This window comes from Scyliorhinus torazame, chromosome 9 (assembly GCF_047496885.1).
Source record: "Scyliorhinus torazame isolate Kashiwa2021f chromosome 9, sScyTor2.1, whole genome shotgun sequence".
Taxonomy (NCBI): Eukaryota; Metazoa; Chordata; class Chondrichthyes; order Carcharhiniformes; family Scyliorhinidae; genus Scyliorhinus; species Scyliorhinus torazame.
Genome location: NC_092715.1, coordinates 3,987,481 through 3,999,814, shown reverse-complemented (window position 1 = coordinate 3,999,814; position 12,334 = coordinate 3,987,481). Strand labels below are relative to the sequence as shown.

Below are 12,334 nucleotides of genomic sequence, written 5' to 3'. Positions count from 1 at the left end.
GGGTCACTAATGAGGGAGTGCTGCACTGTCAGAGGGTCACTAATGAGGGAGTGCCGCACTGTCAGAGGGTCAGTACTGAGGGAGTGCTGCACTGTCAGAGGGTCACTAATGAGGGAGTGCTGCACTGTCAGAGGGTTGTATTGAATACAAAGAACAAAGAAATGTACAGCACAGGAACAGGCCCTTCGGCCCTCCAGGTCCGTGCTGACCATGCTGCCCGACTAAACTACAATCTTCTACACTTCCTGGGTCCGTATCCCTCTATTCCCATCCTATTCATGTATTTGTCAAGATGCCCCTTAAATGTCACTATCGTCCCTGCTTCCACCACCTCCTCCGGTAGCGAGTTCCAGGCACCCACTATCCTCTGCGTAAAAAACTTGCCTCGTACATCTACTCTAAACCTTGCCCCTCTCAGCTTAAACCTATGCCCCCTAGTAACTGACCCCTCTACCCTGGGGAAAAGCTTCTGACTATCCATTCTGTCTATGCCCCTCATAATTTTGTATACCTCTATCAGGTCGCCCCTCAACCTCCTTCGTTCCAGTGAGAACAAACCGAGTTTATTCAACCGCTCCTCATAGCTAATGCCCTCCATACCAGGCAACATTCTGGTAAACCTCTTCTGCACCCTCTCTTAAAGCCTCCACATCCTTCTGATAGTGTGGCGACCAGAATTGAACACGATACTCCAAGTGTGGCCTAACTAAGGTTCTATACAGCTGCAAAATGACTTGCCAATTCTTATACTCAATGCCCCGGCCAATGAAGGCAAGCATGCCGTATGCCTTCTTGACTACCTTCTCCACCTGTGTTGCCCCTTTCAGTGACCTGTGGACCTGTACTCCTAGATCTCTTTGACTTTCAATACTCTTGAGGGTTCTACCATTCACTGTATATTCCCTACCTGCATTAGACCTTCCAAAATGCATTACCTCACATTTGTCCGGATTAAACTCCATCTGCCATCTCTCCGCCAAAGTCTCCAAACAATCTAAATCCTGCTGTATCCTCTGACAGTCCTCATCGCTATCCGCAATTCCACCAACCTTTGTGTCGTCTGCAAACTTACTAATCAGGCCAGTTACCTTTTCCTCCAAATCATTTATACATACTACAAAGAGCAAAGGTGCCAGCACTGATCCCTGTGGAACACCACTGGTCACAGCCCTCCAATTAGAAAAGCATCCTTCCATTGCTACTCTCTGCCTTCTATGACCTTTCCAGTTCTGTATCCACCTTGCCAGCCCACCCCTGATCCCGTGTGACTTCACCTTTTGTAGTAGTCTCCCAAGAGGGACCTTGTCAAAGGCCTTACTAAAGTCCATATAGACAACATCCACTGCCCTACCTGCATCAATCACCTTAGTGACCTCCTCGAAAAACTCTATCAAGTTAGTGAGACACGACCTCCCCTTCACAAAACCATGCTGCCTCTCACTAATACATCCATTTGCTTCCAAATGGGAGTAGATCCTGTCTCGAAGAATTCTCTCCAGTAATTTCCCTACCACTGAAGTTAGGCTCACCGGCCTGTAGTTCCCTAGATTATCCTTGCTACCCTTCTTAAACAGAGGAACAACATTGGCTATTCTCCAGTCCTCCGGGACATCACCTGAAGACAGCGAGGATCCAAAGATTTCTGTCAAGGCCTCAGCAATTTCCTCTCCAGACTCCTTCAGTATTCTGGGGTAGATCCCATCAGGCCCTGGGGACTTATCTACCTTAATATTTTTTAAGACGCCCAACATCTCGTCTTATTGGATCTCAATGTAACCCCAGGCTATCTATACACCCTTCTCCAGACTCAACATCTACCAATTTCTTCGCTTTGGTGAATACTGATGCAAAGTATTCATTTAGTACCTCGCCCATTTCCTCTGGCTCCACACATAGATTCCCTTGCCTATCCTTCAGTGGGCCAACCCTTTGCCTGGCTACCCTCTTGCTTTTTATGTACGTGTAAAAAGCCTTGGGATTTTCCTTAACCCTATTTGCCAATGGCTTTTTGTGACCCCTTCTAGCCCTCCTGACTCCTTGCTTAAGTTCCTTCCTACTTTCCTTATATTCCACACAGGCTTCGTCTGTTCCCAGCCTTTTAGCCCTGACAAATGCCTCCTTTTTCTTTTTGACGAGGCCTACAATATCTCTCGTTCTCCAAGGTTCCCGAAAATTGCCGTATTTATCTTTCTTCCTCACAGGAACATGCCTGTCCTGAATTCCTTTCAACTGACACTTGAAAGCCTCCCACATGTCAGATGTTGATTTGCCCTCAAACATCCACCCCCAATCTATGTTCTTCAGTTCCCGCCTAAAATTGTTATAATTAGCCTTCCCACAATTTAGCACATTCATCCAAGGACCACTCTTACTGAGGGAGTGCTGCATGTCAGAGGGTGAGTGCTGAGGGAGTGCCGCACCGTCAGAGGGTCAGTACTGAGGGATTGCCGCACCGTCAGAGGGTCAGTACTGAGGGAGTGCCACACTGTCAGAGGGTGAGTACTGAGGGAGTGCTGCACTGTCAGGGGGTGAGTACTGAGGGAGTGCCGTACTATCAGAGAGTCAGTACTGAGGGAGTGCTGCACTGTCAGAGAGTCAGTACTGAGGGAGCGCTGCACTGTCAGATAGTCAGTACTGAGGGAGTGCCACACTGTCAGAGGGTCTGTACTGAGGGAGCGTCGCACTGTCAGAGGGTAAGTACTGAGGGAGTGCTGCACTGTCAGAGGGTCAGTACTTCAATGTTGTGGCCATTTCGGAGACATGGATAGAGCAGGGACAGGAATGGTTGTTGCAGGTGCTGGGATGTAGATATTTCAGTAAGTTCAGGGAAGGTGGTAAAAGAGGGGGAGGGGTGGCAGAAAGAACGTTTGATGAGGACTCGTCTACTGAGGTAGTATGGGCTGCGGTTAGAAACAGGAAAGGAGAGGTCACCCTGTTAGGGGTTTTCTATTGGCCTCTGAAAAGTTCCAGAGATGTAGAGGAGAGGATTGCAAAGATGATTCTGGATAGGAGCGAAAGCAACAGGGTAGTTGTAATGGGGGACTTTAACTTTCCAAATATTGACTGGAAACGCTATAGTTCGAGTAAATTAGATGGGTCCATTTTTGTCCAGTGTGTGCAGGAGGGTTTCCTGACACAGTATGTAGATAGGCCAACGAGAGGTGAGGCCGTATTGGATTTGGTACTGGGTAATGAACCAGGACAGGTGTTAGATTTGGAGGTAGGTGAGCACTTTGGTGACAGTGACCACAATTCGATTACGTTTACTTTAGTGATGGAAAGGGATAGGTATATACCGCAGGGCAAGAGTTATATCTGGGGGAAAGGCAATTATGATGCGATGAGGCAAGACTTAAGATACATCGGATGGAGAGGAAAACTGCAGGGGATGGGCACAATGGAAATGTGGAGCTTGTTCAAGGAACAGCTACTGCGTGCCCTTGATAAGTATGTACCCGTCAGGCAGGGAGGAAGTGGTCGAGTGAGGGAACCGTGGTTTACTAAAGCAGTCAAAACATTTATCAAGAGGAAGGAGGCGGCTTATGTAAAGATGAGACATGAAGGTTCAGTTAGGGTGCTCGAGAGTTACAAGTTAGCTAGGAAGGACCTAAAGAGAGAGCGAAGAAGAGCCAGGAGGGAACATGAGAAGTCTTTGGCAGGTAGGATCAAGGATAACCCTAAAGCTTTCTATAGATATGTCAGGAATAAACGAATGACTAGGGTAAGAGTAGGGCCAGTCAAGGACAGTAGTGGGAAGTTGTGCTTGGAGTCCGAGGAGATAGGAGAGGTGCTAAATGAATATTTTTCGTCAGTATTCACAGAGGAAAAAGACAATGTTGTCGAGGAGAATACTGAGATTCAGGCTACTAGACTAGAAGGGCTTGAGATTCATAAGGAGGAGGTGTTAGCAATTTTGGAAAGTGTGAAAATAGATAAGTCACCTGGGCCGGATGGGATTTATCCTAGGATTCTCTGGGACGCTAGGGAGGAGATTGCTGAGCCTTTGGCCTTGATCTTGAAGTCATCTTTGTCTACAGGAATAGTGCCAGAAGACTGGAGGATAGCAAATGTTGTCCCCTTGTTCAAGAAGGGGAGTAGAGATAACCCCGGTAACTATAGACCAGTGAGCCTTACTTCTGTTGTGGGATAAATCTTGGAAAGGTTTATAAGAGATAGGATGTATAATCATCTGGAAAGGAATAATTTAATTAGATAGTCAACACGGTTTTGTGAATGGTAGGTCGTGTCTCACAAACCTTATTGAGTTTTTGAGAAGGTGACCAAACAGGTGGATGAGGGTAAAGCAGTTGATGTGGTGTATATGGATTTCAGTAAAGCATTTGATAAGGTTCCCCATGGTAGGCTACTGCAGAAAATACGGAGGCATGGGTTTCAGGGTGATTTAGCAGTTTGGATCAGAAATTGGCTAGCTGGAAGAAGACAAAGGGTGGTGGTTGATGGGAAATGTTCAGACTGGAGTCCAGTTACTAGTGGTGTACCACAAGGATCTGTTTTGGGGCCACTGCTGTTTGTCATTTTTATAAATGACCTGGAGGAGGGTGTAGAAGGATGGGTGAGTAAATTTGCAGATGACACGAAAGTCGGTGGAGTTGTGGACAGTGCGGAAGGATGTTACAGGTTACAGAGGGACATAGATAAGCTGCAGCACTGGGCTGAGAGGTGGCAAATGGAGTTTAATGCAGAAAAGTGTGAGGTGATTCATTTAGGAAGGAATAACAGGAAGACTGAGTACTGGGCTAATGGTAAGATTCTTGGCAGAGTGGATGAGCAGAGAGATCTTGGTGTCCATGCACATAGATCCCTGAAAGTTGCCACCCAGGTTGAGAGGGTTGTTAAGAAGGCGTACGGTGTGTTAGCTTTTATTGGTAGAGGGATTGAGATTAGGAGCCATGAGATCATGTTGCACCTGTACAAAACCCTGGTGCGGCCGCATTTGGAGTATTGCGTGCAATTCTGGTCGCCGCATTATAGGAAGGATGTGGAAGCATTGGAAAGGGTGCAGAGGAGATTTACCAGAATGTTGCCTGGTATGGAGGGAAGATCTTATGAGGAAAGGCTGAGGGACGAGAGGCTGTTTTCGTTAGAGAGAAGGTTAAGAAGTGACTTAATTGAGGCATACAAGATGATCAGAGGATTGGATAGGGTGGACAGTGAGAGCCTTTTTCCTCGGATGGTGATGTCTAGCACGAGAGGACATACCTTTAAATTGAGGGGAGATAGATATAATACAGATGTCAGAGGTAGGTTCTTTACTCAGAGTAGTAAGGGCGTGGAATGCCCTGTCTGCAACAGTAGTGGACTCGCCAACACTAAGGACATTCAAATGGTCATTGGATAGACATATGGACGATAAGGGAATAGTGTAGATGGGCTTGAGTGGTTTCACAGGTCGGCGCAACATCCAAGGGCCGAAGGGCCTGTACTGCGCTGTAATGTTCTGTGAGTGCTGCAAAGTCAGAGGGTCAGTACTAAGGGAGTGCTGCACTGTTTGAGGGTCAGTACTGAGGGAGCGCTGCACTGTCAGACGGTTAGTACTGAGGGAGCGCTGCACTGTCAGGGGGTCAGTACTGAGGGAGTGCCGCACTGTTTGAGGGTCAGTACTGAGGGAGTGCTGCACTGTCAGATGGTCAGTACTGAGGGAGTGCCGCACTGTCAGAGGGTCAGTACTGAGAGAATGCCGCACTGTCAGAGGGTCAGTCCTGAGGGAGTGCTGCACTGTTTGAGGGTCAGTACTGAGGGAGCGCTGCACTGTCAGGGGGTCAGTACTGAGGGAGTGCCGCACTGTCAGAGGAACAGTACTGAGGGAGTCCCACACTATCAAAGGGTCAGTACTGAGGGAGCGCTGCACTGTCAGGGGGTCAGTACTGAGGGAGTGCCGCACTGTCAGAGGAACAGTACTGAGGGAGTCCCACACTATCAAAGGGTCAGTACTGAGGAAGTGCTGCACTGTCAGAGGGTCAGTACTGAGGGACTGCTGCACTGTCAGAGGGTCAGTACTGAGGGAGTGCTGCACTGTCAGAGGGTCAGTACTGAGGGAGTGCTGCACTGTCAGAGGGTCAGTTCCCTGGATTATCTTTGCTATCCTTCTTAAACAGAGGAACAACATTGGCTATTCTCCAGTCCTCCGGGACATCACCTGAAGACAGTGAGGATCCAAAGATTTCTGTCAAGGGCTCAGCAATTTCCTCTCCAGCCTCCTTCAGTATTCTGGGGTAAATCCCACAGGCCCTGGGGACTTATCTACCTTAATATTTTTTAAGACACCCAACACCTCGTCTTTTTGGATCTCAATGTGACCCCAGGCTATCTACACACTCTTCTCCAGACTCAACATCTACCAATTTCTTCTCTTTGGTGAATACTGATGCAAAGTATTCATTTAGTACCTCGCCCATTTCCTCTGGCTCCACACATAGATTCCCTTGCCTATCCTTCAGTGGGCCAACCCTTTCCCTGGCTACCCTCTTGCTTTTTATATACGTATAAAAAGCCTTGGGATTTTCCTTAACCCTATTTGCCAATGACTTTTCGTGACACCTTCTAGCCCTCCTGACTCCTTGCTTAAGTTCCTTCCTACTTTCCTTATATTCCACACAGGCTTCGTCTGTTCCCAGCCTTTTAGCCCTGACAAATGCCTCCTTTTTCTTTTTGACGAGGCCTACAATATCTCTCGTCATCCAAGGTTCCCGAAAATTGCCGTATTTACCCTTCTTCCTCACAGGAACATGCCGGTCCTGAATTCCTTTCAACTGACACTTGAAAGCCTCCCACATGTCAGATGTTGATTTGCCCTCAAACATCCGCCCCCAATCTATGTTCTTCAGTTCCCGCCTAATATTGTTATAATTAGCCTTCCCCCAATTTAGCACATTCACCCTAGGACCACTCTTACTGAGGGAGTGCTGCGCTGTCAGAGGGTGAGTACTGAGGGAGTGCTGCACTGTCAGAGGGTGCGTACTGAGGGAGTGCTGCACTGTCAGAGGGTCAGTACTGAGGGAGTGCCGCACTGTCAGAGGGTCAGTACTGAGGGAGTGCTGCACTGTCAGAGGGTCAGTACTGAGGGAGTGCCGCACTGTCAGAGGGTCAGTACCGAGGGAGTGCCGCACTGTCAGAGGGTGAGTACTGAGGGAGTGCTGCACTGTCAGAGGGTCGGTACTGAGGGAGTGCTGCACTGTCAGAGGGTCGGTACTGAGGGAGTGCCACACTGTCAGAGTGTCAGTACTGAGGGAGTGCTGCACTGTCAGAGGGTCAGTACTGAGGGAGTGCCGCACTGTCAGAGTGTCAGTACTGAGGGAGTGCCGCACTGTCAGAGGGTCAGTACTGAGCGAGCGCTGCACTGTCAGAGGGTCAGTACTGAGGGAGTGCTGCACTGTCAGAGGGTCAGTACTGAGGGAGTGCTGCACTGTCAGAGGGTCAGTACTGAGGGAGTGCTGCACTGTCAGAGGGTCAGTACTGAGGGAGTGCCGCAATGTCAGAGGGCCAGTACTGAGGGAGTGCCGCACTGTCAGAGTGTCAGTACTGAGGGAGCGCCGCACTGTCAGAGGGTCAGTACTGAGGGAGCGCTGCACTGTTAGAGGGTCAGTACTGAGGGAGTGCTGCACTGTCAGAGGGTCAGTACTGAGGGAGCGCCGCACTGTCAGAGGGTCAGTACGGAGGGAGCGCCACACTGTTGGAGGGTTGGGAGGTACACCTTACCATGTTTGGAGACTGATAGGTGGGATTTTCATACAGTGTTGGTCCCCCAAAGCTGCCCTGGAAAATCTTAATGAGGTTCAGAACAAAGCGAGGTCCAATTTCAACTAGAGCAGCATCCTCTTCGATAATCTGGAACAGAGAACAGCGAATTAATCAGAAAAGCTGAAGAAAAGGGAGGCGCATTGAATGGGGACTTTGACGGTTCCCAGAAAGGGAGGAATGTGTCGAATAGAGGGAGAGCAGCACTCGGTTAGCTGCTGGAGCCAGTGAAGACACGGGGGGGGGGGGGGGGGGGGGGGGCGCATGGCCAGCGAGGGCCCTGTGCCTGGGCTGGGATAGATCCCCGAGGCCAGCGAGGGCCCTGTTCCTGGGGTAGATCCCCGAGGCCAGCGAGGGCCCTGTTCCTGGGGTAGATCCCCGAGGCCAGCAAGGGCCCTGTACCTGGGCTGGGATAGATCCCCAAGGCCAACGAGGGCCCTGTGCCTGGGCTGGGATAGATCCCTGAGGCCAGCGAGGGCCCTGTTCCTGGGATAGATCCCCAAGGCCAGCGAGGGCCCTGTTCCTGGGGTAGATCCCCGAGGCCAGCGAGGGCCCTGTGCCTGGGCTGGGATAGATCCCCGAGGCCAGCGAGGGCCCTGTGCCTGGGCTGGGATAGATCCCCGAGGCCAGCGAGGGCCCTGTGCCTGGGCTGGAATAGATCCCCGAGGCTAGGCAGCAGGATGGCCAGTGAGGGCCCTGTGCCTGGGCTGGGATAGATCCCCGAGGCCAGCGAGGGCCCTGTGCCTGGGCTGGGATAGATCCCCGAGGCCAGCGAGGGCCCTGTTCCTGGGGTAGATCCCCGAGGCCAGCGAGGGCCCTGTGCCTGGGCTGGGATAGATCCCCGAGGCCAGCGAGGGCCCTGTTCCTGGGGTAGATCCCCGAGGCCAGCGAGGGCCCTGTTCCTGGGGTAGATCCCCGAGGCCAGCGAGGGTCCTGTGCCTGGGCTGGGATAGATCCCCGAGGCCAGCGAGGGCCCTGTGCCTGGGCTGGGATAGATCCCCGAGGCCAGCGAGGGCCCTGTTCCTGGGGTAGATCCCCGAGGCCAGCGAGGGTCCTGTGCCTGGGCTGGGATAGATCCCCGAGGCCAGCGAGGGCCCTGTGCCTGGGCTGGGATAGATCCCCGAGGCCAGCGAGGGCCCTGTTCCTGGGGTAGATCCCCGAGGCCAGCGAGGGCCCTGTTCCTGGGGTAGATCCCCGAGGCCAGCGAGGGTCCTGTGCCTGGGCTGGGATAGATCCCCAAGGCCAGCGAGGGCCCTGTGCCTGGGCTGGGATAGATCCCCGAGGCCAGCGAGGGCCCTGTGCCTGGGGTAGATCCCCTAGGCCAGCGAGGGCCCTGTGCCTGGGCTGGGATAGATCCCCGAGGCCAGCGAGGGCCCTGTGCCTGGGGTAGATCCCCGAGGCCAGCGAGGGCCCTGTGCCTGGGGTAGATCCCGAGGCCCCGCAGCAGGATGGCCAGCGAGGGCCCTGTGCCTGGGGTAGATCCCGAGGCCCCGCAGCAGGATGGCCAGCGAGGGCCCTGTGCCTGGGGGAGATCCCGAGGCCCCGCAGCAGGATGGCCAGCGAGGGCCCTGGGCCTGGGGTAGATCCCGAGGCCCCGCAGCAGGATGGCCAGCGAGGGCCCTGTGCCTGGGGGAGATCCCGAGGCCCCGCAGCAGGATGGCCAGCGAGGGCCCTGGGCCTGGGGTAGATCCCGAGGCCCCGCAGCAGGATGGCCAGCGAGGGGCCTGTGCCTGGGGTAGATCCCGAGGCCCCGCAGCAGGATGGCCAGCGAGGGCCCTGGGCCTGGGGTAGATCCCGAGGCCCCGCAGCAGGATGGCCAGCGAGGGCCCTGGGCCTGGGGGAGATCCCGAGGCCCCGCAGCAGGCTGGCCAGCGAGGGGCCTGGGCCTGGGGTAGATCCCGAGGCCCCACAGCAGGATGGCCAGCGAGGGCCTTGGGCCTGGGGTAGATCCCGAGACTCCGCAGCAGGATGGCCAGCGAGGGCCCTGGGCCTGGGGGAGATCCCGAGGCCCCGCAGCAGGATGGCCAGCGAGGGCCCTGGGCCTGGGGGAGATCCCGAGGCCCGGCAGCAGGCTGGCCAGCGAGGGCCCTGGGCCTGGGGGAGATCCCGAGGCCCCGCAGCAGGATGGCCAGCGAGGACCCTGGGCCTGGGGGAGATCCCGAGGCCCCGCAGCAGGATGGCCAGCGAGGGCCCTGGGCCTGGGGTAGATCCCGAGGCCCCGCAGCAGGATGGCCAGCGAGGGCCCTGGGCCTGGGGGAGATCCCGAGGCCCGGCAGCAGGCTGGCCAGCGAGGGCCCTGGGCCTGGGGTAGATCCCGAGGCCCCGCAGCAGGATGGCCAGCGAGGGGCCTGTGCCTGGGGTAGATCCCGAGGCCCTGCAGCAGGCTGGCCAGCGAGGGCCCTGGGCCTGGGGGAGATCCCGAGGCCCCGCAGCAGGCTGGCCAGCGAGGGGCCTGGGCCTGGGGTAGATCCCGAGGCCCCGCAGCAGGATGGCCAGCGAGGGCCCTGTGCCTGGGGGAGATCCCGAGGCCCCGCAGCAGGCTGGCCAGCGAGGGGCCTGGGCCTGGGGTAGATCCCGAGGCCCCGCAGCAGGATGGCCAGCGAGGGCCCTGGGCCTGGGGGAGATCCCGAGGCCCCGCAGCAGGATGGCCAGCGAGGGCCCTGGGCCTGGGGGAGATCCCGAGGCCCGGCAGCAGGCTGGCACGGCGGTTACAGGGTTAAATGCAGAGGCTGATTTGCTGACTCGGTGATTGGGCGGAAACATTAACTCTCGTTTCTCTCTCCACACACACGCTGTCAGACCTGCTGAGGATTCCCCGCGCTTCCCGGACTTTTTCCCAGAGCATCCGCAGCAGTTTGCTTCGGTTTCCAAAGCCAAATTGTGATGAGGACAACATTTTCCACAAACAGATATCCGGAACATTCTCTCCTGCGGATGCTGCGATTCAATCGGAAATTTCCAACACTCAGATTGCTGATGAATTAACAGATTGATTCCAGGGGAAAGGGGTAAATAAATCAACACAGAATGGTTACAGCACAGAGAGGACATTCGACCCTTCATCACTGTGCTAGCCCTCAGAAGGGACAATTCACACAGTGCCACTCTCCCACCTCTCACCACAGCCCTGCACATTCACCCTTTCCAAATAACAACTCAATTCTGTTTTTAAAACCGTCAATTGAACCTGCCACCACCACACAGACAGAACATTCCGGATCCTAACCACTCGCTGTGTGAATCTGTCTCTCTCTCTCAGACAGAACATTCCGGATCCTAACCACTCGCTGTGTGAATCTGTCTCTCTCTCTCAGACAGAACATTCCGGATCCTAACCACTCGCTGTGTGAATCTGTCTCTCTCTCTCAGACAGAACATTCCGGATCCTAACCACTCGCTGTGTGAATCTGTCTCTCTCTCAGACAGAACATTCCGGATCCTAACCACTCGCTGTGTGAATCAGTCTCTCTGACTCTCAGACAGAACATTCCGGATCCTAACCACTCGCTGTGTGAATCTGCCTCTCACACTCTCAGACAGAACATTCCGGATCCTAACCACTCGCTGTGTGAATCTGTCTCACTCTCAGACAGAACATTCCGGATCCTAACCACTCGCTGTGTGAATCTGTCTCTCTCTCAGACAGAACATTCCGGATCCTAACCACTCGCTGTGTGAATCTGTCTCTCTCACTCTCAGACAGAACATTCCGGATCCTAACCACTCGCTGTGTGAATCTGTCTCTCTCTCAGACAGAACATTCCGGATCCTAACCACTCGCTGTGTGAATCTGTCTCTCACTCTCAGACAGAACATTCCGGATCCTAACCACTCGCTGTGTGAATCTGTCTCTCACTCTCAGACAGAACATTCCGGATCCTAACCACTCGCTGTGTGAATCTGTCTCTCTCACTCTCAGACAGAACATTCCGGATCCTAACCACTCGCTGTGTGAATCTGTCTCTCTCTCAGACAGAACATTCCGGATCCTAACCACTCGCTGTGTGAATCTGTCTCACTCTCAGACAGAACATTCCGGATCCTAACCACTCGCTGTGTGAATCTGTCTCTCTCACTCCCAGACAGAACATTCCGGATCCTAACCACTCGCTGTGTGAATCTGTCTCTCACACTCTCAGACAGAACATTCCGGATCCTAACCACTCGCTGTGTGATTCTGTCTCTCTCACTCTCAGACAGAACATTCCGGATCCTAACCACTCGCTGTGTGAATCTGTCTCTCACACTCTCAGACAGAACATTCCGGATCCTAACCACTCGCTGTGTGAATTTGTCTCTCTCACTCTCAGACAGAACATTCCGGATCCTAACCACTCGCTGTGTGAATCTGTCTCTCTAACTCTCAGACAGAACATTCCGGATCCTAACCACTCGCTGTGTGAATCTGTCTCTCTCTCAGACAGAACATTCCGGATCCTAACCACTCGCTGTGTGAATCTGTCTCACTCTCAGACAGAACATTCCGGATCTTAACCACTCGCTGTGTGAATCTGTCTCTCTCTCAGACAGAACATTCCGGATCAAAGAACAAACAAAGAACAAAGAAATGTCCAGCACA

General features: G+C 53.6%; 1 protein-coding gene across 1 annotated transcript in view; it reads right to left on the bottom strand.

The window, feature by feature from the left end:
• bxdc2 (brix domain containing 2) overlaps positions 1-12,334 on the bottom strand; it is a 69,605-nt gene that overhangs the window by 2,597 nt on the left and 54,674 nt on the right. The window contains exon 9 of the mRNA XM_072515581.1: positions 7,717-7,845. Coding sequence (XP_072371682.1) covers positions 7,717-7,845 — 129 coding nt within the window. The remainder of the gene's footprint in view (positions 1-7,716; positions 7,846-12,334) is intronic.